Source organism: Ranitomeya imitator, chromosome 1 (assembly GCF_032444005.1).
Source record: "Ranitomeya imitator isolate aRanImi1 chromosome 1, aRanImi1.pri, whole genome shotgun sequence".
Taxonomy (NCBI): domain Eukaryota; kingdom Metazoa; phylum Chordata; class Amphibia; order Anura; family Dendrobatidae; genus Ranitomeya; species Ranitomeya imitator.
In genome coordinates, this window is record NC_091282.1 from 373140316 (window position 1) to 373160975 (window position 20660).

The 20660-nt window shown below is 46.6% G+C and overlaps 1 protein-coding gene across 4 annotated transcripts in view; it reads left to right on the top strand.

Annotated features, from left to right (window-relative positions):
• The window catches only part of RBM23 (RNA binding motif protein 23), a 78958-nt gene that overhangs the window by 30909 nt on the left and 27389 nt on the right, over positions 1-20660 (top strand). For 2 of the 4 annotated variants that reach the window (XM_069761783.1, XM_069761782.1), the window contains exons 3-5: positions 8869-8951; positions 13604-13642; positions 15795-15953. In XM_069761783.1, the coding sequence (XP_069617884.1) occupies positions 8869-8951; positions 13604-13642; positions 15795-15953 (281 nt within the window). Of the gene's footprint in view, positions 1-8868; positions 8952-13600; positions 13643-15794; positions 15954-20660 lie in introns of all 4 variants that reach the window. The other 2 variants (XM_069761780.1, XM_069761781.1) reach the window with 1 other exon arrangement.

Sequence of the window (20660 nt, forward strand, 5' to 3'; positions counted from 1 at the left end):
TTTTGAACCATCTTTAATTTTGTAGAAATTTCCAGCTCCCCTCGACCTTCGTTATCCCCGTCTTATCGGCAGAACACCTGATTTGTCCCAATTAATCGGAAGTCCCGAAAACAACCCAAATTCTTCAATTAGAGCTATCGCGTTACTCAGGGTCACCTCCGAATCTTCCAAGAAAAGCAAAATGTCATCAGCATATAAAGCCTCTTTTTCCTCCTTCGTTCCTTAAACAAAGCCCTTTACCTCTTGTGCTCCTCTTATTTTAGTCGCCAAAGGCTCTACAGCTAAAGTAAAAAGCAACGGGAACAACGGACACCCCTGTCTCGTACCTCTTAACAGTGAAAAGCTCTCTGACAATTTGTTGTTTACTCTGATTTTTGCCATTAGAGCGGAGTATAGCAGCCTCACCCAAGAGATATATTTAGGCCCAAACCCCAGGCGTTCCAGCACTGACCTCAAGTAATTCCATTCTACACAATCAAAGGCTTTATGGGCATCCAAGGACACCACTACTCTTACCTGCATATTTAAATATAGCCTCCTTAAATTAATTGCTGTAGATTTATTGGGCATAAAGCCAGATTGATCCGGATGAATCACCTTGTCAATCACATGAATCAGTCTGCTCGCCAAGGCTTTCGTCAAGATCTTTATATCTGCCGTTAAGAGTGAAATTGGTCTATAAGACTGGCAGCTGTGGATCTTTGTCAGCTTTAGGGATGACCACAACAGTGGCCTCTCTCATAGATGGAGGCAGCACTCCCCTCTCCAACGATTCAATAAATACCCTTTCCAATTTGGTTATTAATTCTGCATTAAGAATTTTCTAAACGTCCGCCCCCGGAGCCCTGCATCCCCACCACCCCCAGCAATTCTGCCAGAGCCGCCTTCAGTTTTTCCTCTCCAAGCGGCTTATCCATCCACTCACTGTCCTTGCTTAATCTGGGTAAATTAACCTCTTCCACATATTTATCTATCTCCTTTATTCCCTTTTGTACCCTAGAGGAATATAGCTCACTGTAAAAATTTCCAGAAGACTTCTAAAATTTGTTCCCCCTGAGTGACCGCTCTATCCCCCTTCGATTTTATGGCATACACATGAGAAGAGTCCCGCTGTGCAGAAGCCACCACTGATGGCAAATGTCCCACTTTTTCCCCTTCCGCGTAGAATATCTCCTTTTGAAATGCTTGCAACCTCTCTGCCTTACGCATGTGCAGTTGATTAACCTCCACCTGAGCACCTTCATTCTGTTTTGCCTATCCCTTGTGCATTGAGTTCCTCAGCTGCCTTCAATTCCTCCATCACAACTTTATCATGGTTTTTAGACAGTCTTATGCCTTGATATATCTCGAAATAGAATCCCTCTCAGGTACGCCTTCATAGTATCCCAAACTACATGACTCCCTGCACTCCATTCATTTATCCTAAAAAAAAATTCCGCTAGTTCCTCCCCAACCTTTTCCATGTCCAAGAGCTGTAGCCAGAAAGGGTGAATATTCCATCCCATCCCCACCACATTCCCATGGTCTACCAAAATGTAATGACACCAGTACTGGACTATGATCCGATAGAACCCTAGGCAAGTACTCTACCTCCTGAAATAAATTCTCCATCCCTTCATTCCCCAAAGCTACATCAATACGGGACAGAGAGCCATACGTAGCCGAGTAGCATGAGTAAATATGTTTATCTACATTACGTAGCCTCCATAAATCTATCCATCCTATTTCCCTTAGATAATTACCAAAAGGCGTCTCATTCCCTTCTCCTCTCAGCAAAGCATGTCTACCCTTATCCCAATAGTCTTTAGCTATATTATTCACATCACCCATTATGAGCAAAGGAATTTCCACCCATCTGCCTGATATTTCCTGAATCTCCTGTAACTTTTTCTTAGAATACAGCGGAGGAATATATAAAGACACTATACACATTAATCTATTAACCTTCGTCCGGCTGACTAGGTACAATTGTAACTATTCCGTTTTAAAATTGCAATAACTTTTTTTCGAAAAGCCGTAGAGGGCTGAAATTTCGTGACATCTCTGCAGTTTTGATCAAGAATATATTGGCCAAATATCGCAGTGGAGGTATATATGAAGGTACAATTGTACCTCTGCAGCCTGTTAACGTTGTAAAATTATGCAGCCTGACGAAGGTTAAACAACTTGCATACTACAAACACATATTGATAAAGAGGGAGTGTGGAAACCACAAAAGTGCCCTAATCTCCCCCCTTATACTTACCCGGTGTCCGTCCGGCCGTCTTCTCCCTGGGCGCCGCCATCTTGCAAAATGGCGGGCGCATGCGCAGTGTGCCCGCCGAATCTGCCGGCCGGCAGATTCGCTCCAAAGTGCATTTTGATCACTGAGATATAACCTATCTCAGTGATCAAAATAAAAAAATAGTAAATTACACCCCCCCCACTTTGTCACCCCCATTGGTAGGGACAATAAAAAAATTAAGAATTTTTTTTTTTTTTTTTTCACTAAGGTTAGAATAGGGGTAGGGGTAGGGTTAGGGTATTTTCAGCCATTTTAGCCCTAAAAAGCTTCCTAGGAAACACACAGTCTCTGCATAGAAAACTGCATAAAAAAAGGATAAAAAAACGCATCAAAAAAAGGACCAAAAAAAGGACCTGCGTTTTCTGCCAAGAGCTGCAGTTTTTTAAAAAAACTGTCCTGAAAAAAAAAAAGGATGGAAATCCTGAACGTGTGAACATACCCTAACTCTTTAATTTAAGATCAAACTTACTCTCTCTATATGAGATCTGGAAACGATGTTTTACAGCCTAGAAATACAACCACTTCCCTCCTATACCTCTCCCACCCACCTATATCAAATTAAAATGTCCGTTGCACTACCGAACACAACCAACTCAGAACAATAACATAGCAAGTCATATGAAAAGTGACCCATGGCAATCAATTTTAAAATAACTTAATAACATTCAGAGATTATTAACTGTCCCAAGAACACTTAGAACCAGCTTCAGCGGGTCCACTCCAATGTGCTTAGCATTGAGATCCAGCCATTGTGTTGCCTCCTCTGGATTTTGAAAAAAATGCATCCGATCCATAGCCACCACCCTGAGTTTAGCCGGATAGATCATTGAATAGCTCAAGCCCAAGTCTCGCAGTCGCCTCTTGACCTCTCTAAACTTCATCCTAAGCTTTTGGACCACTGCAGAATAGTCAGGGTAAATGGAGATCCGGTTCCCATCAGTAGTTAGACCATCACAATTCCTGGCCTTCCTCAGCAGAATATCACGATGGTTGAGAATTTTGGCCAGGATAGCTCTTGGGGCCGACCCCGGAGGTAGAGGTCTAGTAGGAACCCGGTGTGCTCTTTCAACAAATAATTTGGTGAGGCTGTCACCTCCCACAGTATTTTTCAGCCATGACTCAATGTACTCAGTGGGATTACTCCCTTCAACTTTTTATGGCACACCAATTATTCTCAAATTATTCCTACGGGAACGGTTTTCAAGATCATCGGTCTTAAACTCCAACTCTGCAATACGCTGGATGTATTTTTTTTTTTTCCCTATTTAACAATTCGTTAGCCTTGTATTCAACACTTTCCTCACGCTCCTCCACTCTCTTCTCAACTTTGCGCATAGCTGAGTTGAGAGACACCATCTCTCCCTTTGTCATCCACTCGCAAGTTCAGAGCAGCAAGAGCAGATTTACAGTACATCACCACTGAGAATGTCTTTTAGCGTCTGTTCCTCCATTTCAGCCATCTCCACATTCACAGACATATCAACTTGTGAGGTCATTTCAGCAGTTAATGTGGCTCCCTTCTCAAGAACTGTATCAACTCTCACCGGGGACCCCCGCTCCACCATACTGCTCCGTCACCTCCATCCAGCAGTTCGCTTATTCTTCCAGATCCCTCACCTTCAGTCTCTGAGCGCAGTTTCTCAGCCTCCTCCGACTTAGCAATCAACTCCAGCTTCTTGCGATATGCGACGCATGCCTTTGCTGCCTCCTCTGCAGACTCAGCGCCATCTTGGATCCGCGAGCTTCCCGCCATTGCCGGCTTCTTTTGCTTCCTGCGCGTCATTCCCGGACCTGGATGACTCTCCACCGGGCTCCACTTGTTCCCCTCGGGTCTCCGGGCATTCCTGGGCACTTTATAGGCGTTCGGCGCCTCTAAGGCTACGTTCACATTAGCGTTGTGCGGGGCAGCGTCGGGCGCAGCCGCGGCGACGCATGCGTCATGCGCCCTTATATTTAACATGGGGGGCGCATGGACTTGCGTTGTCTTGCGTTTTGTGACGCACGCGTCATTTTGACGCAACTGTCAGGGCGCAGAGGACGCTGCATGATGCAGTTTTTTTCTGCGCCAAAAATCATCCAAAAATGCCCCGCACAACGCTAATGTGAACGTAGCCTAAAATACTTTATGGCGGTAGGTGTAGCGGGAGAGATCCAGCGCACGTCCTCACATCGCTCGCTAGGCCACGCCCCCAGTTCCAGACCCTTTAATTAGAAAGCAGATGGCAGCTTGGCAGCTGAAGGGGCCAACGCTCCAGTAGCAGGGTGACCTGCTCCTCTCATCCCCTCCAAATCCAGTGCCCAGAAGGGCAGATTGGTCACATCAGAGCAGGAGGTAGTGCCTGCATGCCAAAAAGGATCACCGGATCTACACCCAGATGCGCAGGTAATAAAAGCATTGTCATGGACATATGAAAGGGGGTCCAATAGTAGTGGAAGACCCATATACTGGATAACTCTTAACTGGGCCTTACACATGAAAGTCTCTGCTTATAACCCCCCATTCTGATTGTATCCAGAGCTTTTCTCCATTGCTGTAAACCCTGCTCATTCATGTAAGTACAAAGGTCTACATGCTGCCTATGTTTGATCTTGGGTGAGAGTCCTGTAACTGGATGGCGTGTGCATGCATCAGTAGGTGGGATACAACTCATTTTATTCTTGAAAAATTGTATGATCTGAGAGAATTTAACAATTACAGAGAAATCCAATTGCCATCTTTTAAAATCATCCCACATTGCTGATATGCCATGACTTTGAGTAGAGGGGTCTAATGTCAGGACCCTCACTGATCTTTAGCACAAGAGTGCTTCACTGTTACGGCCCCTCAAGAGTTTTCCCATAAACCAAGTACATTTTACTTAACACATCTTGGAGTAATAAGTTCTAGAGCCATGGTCTGATCATATCACAGCTCCAGGGGAGGAAGAAAGAGTATACAGATATTACAGCAGCTGGTTCTTACTGTGAGGTAAAACTTGTATATAAATATTTTTAAACAATGTTTTACCTAAAAGAGAGAATCATCTGCGATCCCCTGCTGTAATGTCTTAGGCTAGGGTCACATTGCGTTAGGGCAGTCCGTTTAGCGCATAGCGCTACGGACTGCGCTAACGCAATGTCCCAAAAGGGATCGCATTTGCCGATCCCGCTAGCGCAGATGCCTGATCTGCGCTAGCGAGGAACGGACCACGAACGCTGCAAGCAGCGTTCGAGGTCCGTCACTCAAATGACGGCACATCGCTAGCGCACGCCCAATGTGGGCGTGCGCTTGCAATGCGTTCGCCATTACAAGCAATGGCGGCGTTAACGGACTACGTTATGCCGCGGTGTAACGTAGTCCGTTAAGCGGGTTCACACAACGCAGTGTGAACCTAGCCTTACCGACTCCACAACCCTGCTCCTGTGCCCAGGAGATGTGGTATGATCAGATCATGTTCCTGCACGGTCAGACAGTCAAAGTACACAGCAGGGGCACATGTATAAGATGATCTCAGCACAGGAACGTTTTATTTAAACATCCAATTGTGGAAATTATTATTATTCCAAGATCAAGTGATTAAAATCAACTTTGTTCTTGGGAAAATCCCTTTAAAGGGAATCGGTCGCCAGGTTTTTCCCCATATAACATATGGCCACCACCTTTCAGCCCCATGTGACAGTATTCTACAGTGCTGCACATATGACTCCAATTTGCCCTGCGAGGCAAAAAAAGACCGTTTATTATACGTTCCTGTGACGTGGTCCGGTCGGATGGGCGCCGCTGTTCTTCATCCTGTGCCTCCTCTCTTCTTGTGATGCTGGCCTCCTCTGCTTTGTGTGGATGACACATGCTCCTGCATGGGCGCACTATTCTCTGCCTTGCCAAGGGCAGGGCAAGGTACTGTAATGTGCATGTGTCGGTGCTCTTTGGCCTTTCCTGGTGCAGGCACAGAACAGTACTTTGCCCTCAGGGAGGCAGAGAGAAGTGTGCAGGAGTGCGATGGAAGACGCTGTGTAGATGAGGTAGTGCGCGTCATGCAGAGAAGGAGCGCAGCATTGCAAATAGGAGGCCCCGGACCACGCCACAGGGGAGTAGAAGTGTGTTGTTGCTTTTTTTGTTTGTTTGTTTTTTTGCTGTGCATGGCGAATTGGAATCATGTATACAGCGTCATAGAATGTGATCACATGGGGCTGAAAGGTGGTGGCTGTAGGTTATATGGGAAAACCTGCCCCATTACACAGCACACCTGGAGAACGGTTTCCCCTTCATTCTCAGAACTGGTGGGTTGTAGATGTCAAAAACATCACTTAGTAATATTCCATCGCTTTATGAGCTGGATACCGATTTTAATGTTTGTGAGCTTTGAAATGTTTTAGTTCCATTTAGTATGGACTCGGTCATATTCTAGATGTGTTGTCACGCTGAGATCTGCTCTGAAGGTCATGGCAAACCCACAATGATGCCCAGTGTACAGATTCATATTTAGTCACAAGGTCCCTTGCATGGTTTCTTGTGACTTTTGATTAATTTATACTGTGCATTTAGTATGTGGCCAAGAGTTACATGGAGAGACATGCCTTATTGGAGCACTGATGTTGGAAAGATGCCACGAGTATCTAGAGTAATGGCCTTCACTGGTACCTTGGTCCTATAAACACTCTGCCACTGGCTCGGTAGCAAAGTTCCCATTCTTCTCATAGAGCCTAGTCTTCCATGTCCTACTCAACTGGGGAAGGGGCTTGAAAACATGTGACTTCAAGGCAACCAACAAGATCGAAGGAAAAGTTGTGGTGTTTCTTTTTTTCGGTTTAGTGGTTGCTTAAGGCCTCTTTCACACTTGCGTCGGTACGGGTCCGTCGCTATGCGTTGGGCCAACGTACCGACGCACGTTGTGAAATTTGTACACGACGTGGGCAGCGGATGCAGTTTTTCGACGCATCCGCTGCCCATTCTGAAGTGCGAGGAGGAGGGGGCGGAGTTCTGGCCGTGCATGCGCGGTAGGAAATGGTGGATGCGACGTATGAAAAAAGGTTACATTGAACTTTTTTTTCGTGCCGATGGTCCGCCAAAACACAACGGATCCGTTGCACGACAGACGTGACGTGTGGCCATCCGTCGCTAATACAAGTCTATGGGCAAAAAACACATCCTGCGGGCACATTTGCACGATCCGTTTTTTGCCCAAAACGACGGATTGCAAGTGTGAAAGTAGCCTTAATTAAAAAAAAACAAACAAAAAAAAAACCTTGTGTACACTTCATAACATGATGAGCTTAAGTAATTGGTTATCATAAAAAATTACTTGCATTGGCATGCTCAGCAAATCTTTTTACACAAGCCTAAAATGTAAGTCATGAAAGGGAATGTAACACTTAGCTTTTGCTATCTCTTCTGAGAGCAGCATGATATGGGATAGAGACCCGGATTCCAGCAATATATCACTTACTGGGCTGCTTTCCGCAGTTTTGATAAAACACTGTTGCAGAGCTACCACTTTTCTAAATGCTGAGCTCCGTATAACCCCATTCTCACAACTGACTGACTGCTTTTTGTATGCACTGTGCATAGGCAGAAAGCAGCCAATCAGTGGTGGGCTTATACAAAGCTCATGAATATGGCAGCAGGTTTACTAGTCCTGTAGTAGTAAATCTTTGTTTTCTCAACAGGAGACTATCAAAATTGCAAGTTAATGTTACATGGCTGGAATCGATGTCTCGGACCCTACAACGTGCTGCTCAGAAAAGGTGGCAAAAAGCTGGTGACAGATTCCACTAAGGCTACTTTCACACTAGCGTTAACTGCAATCCGTCACAATGCGTAGTTTTGCAGAAAAAACGCATCCTGCAAAAGTGCTTGCAGGATGCGTTTTTCCCCCATAGACTTGTATTGACGACAGATTGCCACACGTCGCATCCGTCGTGCGACGGATGCGTCGTGCTTTGGCGCACCGTCGGGAGCAAAAAACGCTACATGTAACGTTTTTTGCTCCTGACTGACCGCCCCCACCGCACCTCACAATGGGGCAGCGGATGCGCCGGAGAAATGCATCCGCTGCCTCTGTTGTGCAGTGCGTTAAACGCTAGCGTCGGAATCTGCCCGACGCATTGCGACGGGGAGATTCCGACGCTAGTGTGAAAGTAGCCTAAGCAAAATTTGATATTTTACCTGTTGTACTCTCTTACAAGCCTCTGCCAAGTCCTTCTGTCTGTGCTTCTGCCTTCTTTGCCTTACCGCTGTGCTCTGTGTTTAATCACTGTAAGTCATTAAGTTATATGCCCTCTGTTTGCTCCAGGCCCAGGAGTCAAGATACAGTGGGGAAATAGCCCATAGTAACTAATGTATGTATCAGGTAAGGTATATGTGTGAGGTACACGTTCAGCCTTCATTAAAGGTCACATTAATTAAGATTTCATGTAGGTAGCTCTCTGACTTAATGATTTTGCAAACTATTATGACACTTGTGTAAAAAATTTATAATTTTTTTTTTTTGTGTATTTTTCTACTTCCTTGCCTTATCTTCCCTTTTTTTTTTTTTTTTTTTAAATTCTGTATTCGTACCTTCCTGATCATCATGTGTCGATGTGACACTTATTCGGCTGAACAGGAGGAACTGACATGTAAAGAGGAAAAGGAGCACAAAAGGAGTAGCCGTCCTGGTAACCATGGCGGCCATACTAGCAGTAGCAGGTAAATACAAATTCATATTTTTGTGTCTAACCCCTTCCCTACAGGGTGATTTTTTTTTTTTTTTTTTTTTTTTTAGTGGTGAATAACAATGTTTAAAAAAAAAAAAAACTTTTTCTTTTTTTTTTTTTTTTGCTTGTTGCCATTTTCCAGGACCTGTAGCGCTCTCATTTTCTGCCAATGGAGCTGTGTGAGGGCTTGTCTTTCACATAGTGAGCTGATGACTTCACTGATAATATTTTGAAGTTGATATGACATATTTTATTTAGAAACTAAAAAAATCATAGTTCTGGCTTTTTCTTTTGTGTGTTTTTTGTTCCTCTTTACGCACCTACTGTTTGTGGGCAGTGAAGTTTCTGTGGGGAGGCGCTCTTGTTACTCGCCCTGCTTCTATCGGCGTTCCCTGACTACGTGTTGGTTTATAATAAAGCAAATTCTGAAAGTGTTTAGGGTGCAAAAATTTATTTATAAAGTACATTTTAGGTATTCGACTACCCCTGACAAACACTGATCGTGGCTAATGCAGCAATTTGACAGCTATAGTGTGCAGCTTACAACTACTGGATTGTCGCCCGTATCGGGATGCTATTCTTTTATATCTCTGATCAGTAACAAGATGTATTGGCAGTCATTAAGGGGTTAACTCCTGATGTATAGGCATGTCCTAGGTTGTGTATCTACCTTTGATGCGGGCTCTGGCTCTGGCCTCCACTTTTTTGGCACATGACAGCTGTCAGAATTATGTTTTTTGGATCACCGCAACATTGCAATAAAAAGCGCTAAAAACATTTGTATCTACCTGAAAATGGTATCAATGTAAATGTCAGCTCGGTGCGAAAAAAAATAATCCTTCACCCAGCCCCAGTTTCTGAAAAATGGAGATGCTATGAGTCTTGGAAAATGGCCTGCAGTATCATAATTGCAGGTCAGTTTTAGCATTTGAAATGTGCACCTTGGGTATGCATGGTTACGACCACTACAAACTTGCTGTCACTTCATCAGTGGACCTAACCATGGATACCTAAGGTCCTGCAATGCCTGCACATAGGGGATGAGACATAGCGAATCAGAAAAACTAGACCACATTTCTAATTAAAGGTATTTGCTAATATTACACCCACTACATATTGGGGTAGGATCTTGGAGATGGAAAGACCCTTTTTAAGTGCTTATCAGCCGCAGCTGGAGGATGGCACTGCTTGCTGCTACTAGAGGTATATGATGCCTGTGTGATGCAGCCATCATCTCCTGAGACTATCAAAGACTGGAGTGATACGACGTAATGGTCATATTATAAGGGAATAAAAGGCTTTCTGGCACATGTGGAACATTTTTCTTTTGAGGATTTTCATCACACATTTGAAACTAAGAAAAAAGATATGCACAACACTGGGATCGACCATCAAAAGATTACAACTTTATTCATACAAAAAGGCACATCAAAACAAGACATACATTAAAAAGCATTTAAAAACGGAAAAAAACAGCACATGGCTAGTAAGCTACATGCAACCCCCCAGACAGTTGGAAACAAATGTCATTTAGCACTGAACAGTGTGACAAATATTTAGAGAAGGTACATGCGTATGAATTGAAACACGTACACTAATATATATACTCATATACCACCAACTTATACTCTGCAGGCATCAAACAGCATTAAAGGGAACCTGTCACCCCGTTTTTTCAGTACGAGATAAAAATACTGTTAAATAGGGCCTGAGCTGTGCGTTACTATAGTGTATTTTGTGTACCCTGATTCCCCACCTATGCTGCCGAAATACCTTACCAAAGTCGCTGTTTTCGCCTGTCAATCAGGCTGGTCTGGTCATATGGGCGTGGCGACATCGCTGTTTCTTCCCCCAGATCTTGCATATATTTCCATTGGTGGCGTAGTGGTTTGCGCATGCCCATGTTCTGAATCCACTGGGCAGGAGAAGAAAAAACGGGCGAACTCGGCATCAGGAAAATGGCCGTCGCGATCTCCATCTGCGCACGCGCGGCATCCCGCGGCCATTTTCCTGAAGCCCCGGGCAGCAGAGGACTCCATATGCGCACGCGCGGCCTCAGGAAGATGGCCGCCCCCACAGATCACCAGGGAAATGGTGCCAATCGCGCGTTTTTTCTTCTCCTGCTCAGTGGATTCAGAACATGGGCATGCGCAAACCACTACGCCACCATCGGAAATATATGCAAGATCTGGGGGAAGAAACAGCGATGTCGCCACGCCCATATGACCTGACCAGCCTGATTGACAGGCGAAAACGGCAACTTTGGTAAGTTATTTCGGCAGCATAGGTGGGGAATCGGGGTACACAAAATACACTATAGTAACGCACAGCTCAAGCCCTATTTAACAGTATTTTTATCTCGTACTGAAAAAACGGGGTAACGGGTTCCCTTTAAGGGGAAAAAAGTATAATGTATACAAAATTTAGGCTCAGAGTATGCCCCCTCATGCACCCTAAAAATTCCAATGGAAGCAATAACAATATATGAGATGCTATCCAGAAAACTGGGGGTAAGATAACCATGTATTAGATCAAGATATACCCCACAGAAACAATAGCCAAGTTATAAAGGAATATATCACCTAAAGACCAGAAGCGAGGCAGATAGTAAACTCTGAAGGAGCCTAAAGTGCAGGGATGCCAAGTAGAGATGAGGTAGTTCAAATATAAAGTGCTAGTACTGGGGAGAACTTGAGCCCCACGCGTATCGATGCTACAAGAGCATCTTCCCCTGAGCTGGCGGCGACTCCGGCACCCGACCCCACAGCGCACCGGTGTCCCTGCCTGCTCAGGCCCCCCAGCACTCGGCGGCCAGCGACGATAGGTGAGTGTGTGTGTGTATGTATGTATGTATGTATATATATATATATATATATATTTCTCGCAGCAGCATATGGGGCATATAATACTATGGAGCGTCTCATGGGGGCCATCAACATTTATGGAGCTGCATACGGGGATATACTATGGAGCATCTTATGGGGCATATGGATGGGAGCAGCAAATTACAGAACGGTGGCGCAGGATGGGAGCAGCACATGTCAGAATGGAGGCGCAGGATGGGAGCAGCGCATGACAGGATGGGGGAGCTGGATGGGAGCAGCACATGACAGAACTGGGGTGTAGGATGGGAGCAGTACATGACAGAATGGGGGCTCAAGATGGGAGCAGCACATGACGGCATGGGGGCACAGGATGGGGCTGCACATGACAAGATGGGGGCGCAAGATGGTAGCAGCTCATGACAAGATTAGGGCGCAGGATGGAAGCAACACATACCAGGATGGAGACCATATACCAATATAAATGCTCGCCACCCGGGCGTAGAACGGGTTAAGTAGCTAGTGAGTATATATTGGTGTACGTGTTTCAATTCATACGCATGTACCTTCTCTAAGTATTTGTCACATTGTTCAGTGCTAAATGACATTTGTTTCCAACTGTCTGGGGGGTTGCATGTAGCTTACTAGCCATGTGCTGTTTTTTTCCGTTTTTAAATGCTTTTAAATGTATGTCTTGTTTTGATGTGCCTTTTTGTATGAATAAAGTTGTAATCTTTTGATGGTCGATCCCAGTGTTGTGCATATCTTTTTTTCTTAGTTTCTCTTTATAGTCTTCCTCATATGTGTATGGTTGATCCCTGACTTACTCATGCTTTGTGGTGCCTGCTATCCTTTCTGTACATTTGAAATTAAATCAACATGTTGTACCTGTGGATTTGTTTGTGTTGATTTCACTTTACACAGTTGGTCCAGATTCAGATGTTAATGTTTTTCATGTATGCAAAAAAAATAAAAATATGGTACCGGTGTCGTGTTTTTCACCTATGGATGATGGATAAATGACAAAGCTTCTCCTATCCTTTGCAATGTTGGCTACGGACAGCACGTGGATTGATCCCTTGTAAGTGGACCCTTGTATTGGCACACTTCATCCATGTTGACAGAAAACAATGTCCATGTCTCTGATTTTTGCAAGAACGTACAGTCTGAAAAAAACATAGGTGTTTGTTGTGTCCATGAAAAACACGGCTAGAACATGTATGTGCAACACTGATGTCTGAATGAGGCCTTTCAAAGCATTGTATAAGGTGAAATCCACAAGAATGAGCAGGTTAGTGTAAAATCCACACTTTGCTTTCATTTCCATAAGCGTTTTTTTTTTTTTTTTCCCCGCAAATCTGAATACCCCATTCACTTGCATTATATTGTGTGTTGCTGGGGACTTGCACTGCGGAATTCACAGCACAAATGCTAAATGTTGGAACACGTCTGTAATGTTTTTATTAGGCCATAATGGATAAAGCAATACTTTTGGTATTGCAAAACCAAGGCGTTAATTGTTTAAACTACACTAGAAAGATGAAAAGTCAACTTGATCTGTGTATGGAGAGCTAAAAGGGAACGAGAACACTGCCTCTTACTACACATATAAAGTTTACCTTCCAGTTAGAGCTGAGGGCACATCAGTATTATATGTGGCTGCTGGGCACGAACCTATGAAGTGCCTCCTACCCATGGGCGGGGCAAAGCAGAATGTTGGTAAGTTACAAAATGTTGGTAAATTATTATAGTGTGTGACTTGGGAAGGATTTCATGGATTGAATTGCAATGTATTTATTTGTTTGTCCTTTCTTACCAGCAGAAAAAGGAGTCGCTCTCGGAGTCGCGAGCGACGTAGAAGGTAAGTGTAAACTTTATTTTTCTCCACTTACCCGTATATACTCGAGTATAAGCCGACCCGAGTATAAGCCGACCCCCTAATTTTGCCACAAAAAACTGGGAAAACTTAATGACTTGAGTATAAGCCTAGGGTGGAAAATGCAGCAGCTACCGGTAAATGTCAAAAGTAAAAATAGATACCAATAAAAGTAAAATTAATTGAGACATCAGTAGGTTAAGTGTTTTTTGAATATCCATATAGAATCAGGAGCCCCATATAATGCTCCATAAAGTTTGATGGGCCCCATTAAATGCTCCATATTAAAATATGCCCCATATAATCCTGCATAAAGGGTAATAAGGGCCCCATAAGATGCTCCATACAGACACTGCCCCTTATAGTGCTGCACAAGCGTTATGGCTCCATACAGTCACTGCCCCTTATAATGCTGCACAATCGTTATGGCCCCATACAGATGCTCCATACAGTCACTTGCCCCATATGCTGTGGCTGCGATTAAAAAAAAAAAAAAATCATATACTCACCTCTCCGTCGCTCAGGACCCCCGGCACTTTTACCTGCTCCTCATTTGGGTGCGGCTCCGTCCTCGGCACTGACGTTCAGCAGAGGGCGCGCACTGACAACGTCATCGCGCCCTCTGACCTGAGCGTCACAGCCAGAGGACGCTGATGACCGTGCTGCACCGGAATTAAAAGAAGAGGTAAATATTGCGCAGCGCTGTGCTCCCCCTCCCCGTATACTTACCTGCTCCTGGCACGGTGCAGTCCCTGCTTCTCCCCTCGCTGCACCTTTACCGCTCATTACAGTAATGAATATGCGGCTCCACCCCTATGGGAGGTGGAGCTGAATATTCATTACTGTAATGAGCGGTACCATGTGACCGCTCAGTACAGGAAGAATATGCAGCGCTGGAAGAAGCAGGGACCGTGCCAGCAGTAGGTAAGTATAATTAGATAGTCCCCGCTCCCCCTCCCCTGCCGACCCCTGCGTATGACTCGAGTATAAGCCGAGAGGGGGACTTTCAGCCCCAAAAAATGGGCTGAAAATCTCGGCTTATACTCGAGTATATACGGTAAATAAAAAAGCACAGTGGCTCAGAGGCTGGCGCTGTCACCTTGCAACTGCAGAGTTTGGATGTTCTTCCTGCGTTTGCATGGCCTCCAGCCATGTATTGATAGGGACTAGTGATGAGCGAATGTGCTCAGATGTTGTCGAAGTATCCTGGGCGTGTTCGGATAATATGTTCAAGTCCCCACGGCTGCATGTCTCGCAGCTGTAAGATAGCCACAATACATGCGGGGATTGCCTGTTTTTTTTAGCATAACAGTCGCGAATGATGCAGCCGCAGGGACTCTGACATATTACGCCCTTATCTCCCGCCTTGACTACTGCAACCTCCTACTCTCTGACCTCCCCTCTAGCACTCAGGCTCCAAACCATCCTTCACTCTGCTGCCCGACTACCTGTCTCCCCGCTATTCCCCAGCCTTTCCCCTCTGTCAATCCCTTCACTGGCTTCCTATCATCTAGAGACTCCAGTTCAAAACCCTTACTATGACATACAAAGCCATCCACAACCTGTCTCCTCCATACATCTGTGACCTCGTCTCCCGGTACCTACCTACACGCAACCTCCAATCCTCATAAGATCTCCTTCTCTACTCCCCTCTTATCTCTTCTTCCCTACTCCCCTCTTATCTCTTCTTCCCACAACCGCATCCAAGACTTCTCCCGTGCTTCCCCCAAACTCTGGAACTCTCTACCCCAACACATCAGACTCTCGCCTACCATAGAAACCTTCAAAAAGAACCTGAAGACTCACCGCCTCCGACAAGCCTGCAGTGATCTACCCTCTCCTAGTGTATCCTCACCCATCCCCTGCAGACTGCAAGCCCTGGCAGGCAGGGTCCTCTCTCCTTCTGTACCTGTTAGTGCCTTGTTTTTTGCTCATGTTTATTGTATTTGTCTATATTTGCCCCCTTTTTCACATGTAAAGAGCCATGGAATAAATGGCGCTATACAATAAATATCCGTGCATGTTTGCTCATCACATATAGGGACTTTCAGATTGTGAGAATAGAGATGATGCTTATATAGCGCCATTAATCTCCACTGTACTTTACAGACAAGTAAAATTAAACCTTTCTTCTTAGCCGGAGCAGGGACCGGAAAAGACGGAGGAGTAGTAGAGATAGGCATACAAGTCATGAACGTCGATACAGAAACCGTAGTAGAGGCAAGAGGAACAGCTCCCGGAGTCGTGATGGGGGTCACCGCCGCTGCGAAGAACGTTCAAGGCATTGCAGTCCTGGGTGAGCTAAAATTTCAGAATTCTGTTTATTATGATGTCTCCATATATAATTTTCTCCTACTCCTTATTGGGGGACACCGGACCATGGGTGTTATGCTGCTGCCACTAGGAGGACACTAAGCAAATACAGAAAGAATAGCTCCTCTCCTGCAGTATACACCCTCCTGCTGGCTCTAAGTGAACCAGTTCTTGCTTAGTGTCTGAGCTTCTGATCTCCCCCGAACCATCAACAGGCAAGTACGTGGAGCTTCCCTCCCGTATCCTTTCCTGCACCGTTGGATGCCAGCCCTGAGCTCACCTTACGGGCGACGGTTCCTTTGCATTCCGATCTCCCCCTCCATAGCAGGTGACCACATGGAGTAGCCCTCCATCTACCTCTCCTGGAGCCAGGTGCATAGCCGGACAGAATATGTATGCCGTCCGTGCAACCCCCCTCTGCATCACCACTGTTATAGCGGATGACGCAAGGCGGCAGAAGCTCTCCTCCCTGACTATGGGGACGGTGGATTGAGCACCGGCCCACCGCATCTACCGTGCGTACACTGCGGGAGCCGAGAAGCTGGGGGGTCCTGGTCCCCGGGGTATGGGAGATCCGCACCTTAAAGCCCGGGTCCGTGGGTGGTCCGCAGTGCGGCAGTTCAATGCAGTGTGTGGCTTAACCCTGCTGTTCTGTTGGTCAAAAATGACCGACTTTGAACTTCAATATTCTTTAAAATATTCAAGATGCGGCTCTGAAACCCGTGGCCGACCGACCCATCCTCATTTAAGTCAATCAACCACAAGTTTCAGAACCGCATCTTGAACACCCCAAAAAATACCAAAGTTCAAAATAGGTCTCCCCAGACCGAACAGAACAGCAGGGTTAAGGATGGCGCTAATAGCGGTCGTGGCGCTGCAGGCCGCGACCGCGGGTTTAAAATTTAGTTCCCGGCTTTCCCCCTTTATACAGGCCGGAGTTTTGGCCACGCCCACTGGCAGTTACCGCCGCCCATTTTTTCTGGCGCGTCTCGTTCCCTGAGAAGCGCTCTCACTTCCTGATCTCGGTGGCCATCTTGGGATACCCACAGGGCTGATGCTGCAGCGCTGCTCCAGCCGTTTTTGAATCAGCCTTCAGGACTAACTATTTCTGTGCATACACTGCGGACCTCCCCTGGGGACTCAAGACCCAGGACCTGGGTAAGCTGCAGAAATGTAGCTTAACCCTTCCCCTGCTAGCAAGTGCTCTCCTCAAGGCTATACTATGTCTCAATCAAAGCATCAAAAAAAGTCTGGGAAAACCCATACTGTGTTCTTCGTTGCATGTACCTCTTGTAAGGTGTCATTACCTCGGGGTCACAATACTGCATTGTGCACAGCTTGTGAACCGGTGACTGCTCAGGAACCACCTGTTACTGATACCGAACCCAGTGAGCCTAGTCCCCCTGAGTGGGCTACCTCCCTTTCCCGGTCTATTGCATCCCTGGCAAAAGCATTAGACTCGTTCCGAGACCCTTCCTCTAACCAGGGTCCTTTTTTCGGACGACGCTTCCGATTGTCAGAACCCCACGTACTCCAGGGGTCGTACCTTGCCAAGGAGCTCTTGCTCTTCCAGGAAAAGGACAATATGGAGCGTTCAGCCTTTGAAGCCTCAGCGGCTGCACTCTTCCCATCTTTTGCCGCTAAGCGGGTGGCTAAGGCTATGACACACTGGGCTGAGGTCTTGTCTTCAGCGGTGCTGGATACCAATCTTCTCCCCGAGATAGCAGACCTTGCTACTCAGATAGCCAGAGCTGGAGATTTTGTAGTGACCGCGTCCCTGGATGCCACTAACTGTGCTTCTCAAGCAGCAGCAAACGCCATCACCATCCGGAGGTCCTTATGGCTCAGGGACTGGCGTGCAGATTCTGCTTCCAAAAAGTCATTGACTTCTCTACCATATCAGAGCGGTCGCCTTTTGCTCGGCCAATTAATTTCCGACGCCACTGGAGGAAAGAATAAATTTCTTCCACAGAGACCCTCTCTACCCTTTCGGAACCTGCAACCACAGGCATGGTCCCGATTTTTTTTTTTTTTTCATTTCCCCAACCCCCCCCCCCACCCCCCCGCTTCAACTCAAGCTGGTCCTCTACTTCCACGTCTCCCGCTTCTGGCCAGGCACAACGTGGAAACAGAGGTTCCCAGGCCTCTTTATAAACCTCCCCCTTCATGGAGAGGCAGACCTAGGCAGTCGGGCTCCAGAACGGGCACATCTTCCACACAATGACTCCGTGGTATCCGGGGGACACCCTCAAAGAAGGCGGCCGCCTATTTTCCTTCAGTGCCGTGTGGCTCTCTGTCATTCACAATGAGTGGGTCCGCGACCTAGTGTCCTCCGGATACAAGATAGACTACTTATCTCGCCCTCCAAACCGTTTTTTCCGGTCTTCTCCTCCCAGGCCAAAAGCAGCAGAGTTCTTCCAAGCCATAAGCTCTCTGAGAAATGACGGAGTTATTATTCCGGTCCCTCAAAGCGAAAGGTTTCAAGGTTTTTATTCAAACCTTTTCATTGTTCCAAGGACGGTACGGTAAGGCCCATACTGGACCTAAAACTGCTGAACAAGTTCGTCAGGGTGCGACTGTTCCAGATGGAATCGCTTTGTTCTGTCATCGCTTCCATGGAAAAAGGCGAGTTCCTGGCATCTATAGACATCCAGGACTCTTACCTCCACATTCCTATTTTACCTTCTCACCAAAGGTTTCTTCATTTTGCTGTTCAGGAGGATCACTTTCAATTCGTTGCTCTGCCCTTCGGCCTCGCCACCGCTCAGAGGGTGTTCACCAAGGTCATGGCGGCTGCCGTGGCCATACTCCACACCCGAGGAGTGGTGGTGCTACCATATCTAGACGATATCCTTATCATAGGCCCCTCTTTTCGCACCTGCAAGCAGGCTGTGAACATCAAAATAGATACTTTCTCACCTGGGTTGAAGATAAATTTCAAAAAATCTTCCCCAGTACCGACTCAGCGAATTTCCTTTCTAGGAATGATACTCGACTCATCCCAGGGGTTGGTTCTTCTTCCCCCGGAAAAGATGTCTTACAGCAAGAGGCTCAGAAGCTCTCTGTCTCGCACTCACTCGCTTCAGTATGACGGTTCTCGGCTGGATGGTAGCAGCTATGGAGGCGGTCCATTTGCTCAATTACACCTCCGCCCCCTGCAGCATGCCCTTCTGACTGTTTGGGACAGGAACCCGTTCTCCCTCAACCGTCGGTTCCTCCTTCCCCAGCGAGTCAGTCTCTCAGGTGGTGGACATTGAAATACTTCCTGAGTCAAGGGAAGTCCTTTCTTCCAGTACACAGGTTAGTTATGACAACAGATGCCAGTCTTCTAGGCTGGGGAGCGGTGTTCCTTCATCACACTGCTCAGGGCTGCTGGTCCCCCCCCCCCCCCCCCCCCCCAGGAATCACTCCTTCCGATCAAAATCTTAGAGATTCGGGCAATCAGGTTGGCGCTTCTCTATTTCCACCCCTTCCTGGCGGGCCGCCCAATCAGGATTCAGTCCGACAACGCCACTGCAGTGGCATACATCAACCGCCAAGGGGGAACCGGCAGCAATGACAGCAGTAGGCCACATCCTCCGATGGGCCGAGGAAAACCGCTCAATGATTTCTGCGGTTCAAATCCCGGGAGTGGACAATTGGGAGGCAGATTTCCTCAGTCGTCAAGGTCTCTACTCCGGGAAGTGGTCTCTCCATCCGGAGATCTTCCATCAAATCTGCTTTCGTTGGGGAATTCCGGATGTGGATCTGATGGCCTCACAGCTAAATTCCAAAGTTCCCGACTTCATAACTCGGTCCCACGATCCGTCAGCCATCGGGGCAGATGCTCTAGTACTCCCGTGGCATAATTTTAGGCTTCCGTACATAATTCCACCGCTTCCTTTACTGCCGAGAGTCATCAAGATCAGAGTGGAGGGGGTACCGGTAATCCTGATTGCGCCAGATTGGCTGCGCGGGGCGTGGTACGCAGAACTAGTTCAACTAGTTCTAACCCAGGCAGGTTTATCTCCGGAAGTCATCTCTACCATGATCAGCGCTAGAAGGCCTACGTCTATGCGCATTATCATCGCACTTGGAAAACCTTCTTTTCCTGGTGCAACGACTGGGGACGTTCTCCTCTTGAATTTTCCATTCCTTCCATCCTCGAATTTTTGCAAATGGGTTTGGACTTGGGTCTCGCCCTTAGTTCTCTCAAGGGGCAGATTTCAGCCCTGTCCGTTCTGTTCCAACGTAGGATTGCCAACAGATTACAAGTGAAGACGTTCATTCAGGGAGTCTCCCATAGGGTGCCACCCTATAAGATGCCGTTGGGACCTTTAATCTGGTCCTCGGAGTTTTGCAACAGGCTCCTTTCGAACCTCTACAGGAGGTTTCTCTGTCCTTTCTTTCATGGAAAGTTGCTTTCCTAGTTGCGGTCACCTCCATTAGACGAGTCTCCGAGCTGGTGGCTTTGTCTTCTCAAGTTCCGTTCCTGAATTTCCATCAGGATAAGGTGGTGTTGAGAACATCCCCATCTTTTCTACCGAAAGTTGTCTCCTCTTTTCATCTCAATGAGGAGATTGTTTTGCCGTCACACTGTCCGGCACCAGTACATCGCATCGAGAAGGCACTTCACACACTGGATTTAGTGAGAGCTCTTAGGAGATACGTCTCGAGGACGGCGTCTTTCCGCAGGTCAGATGCCCTGTTC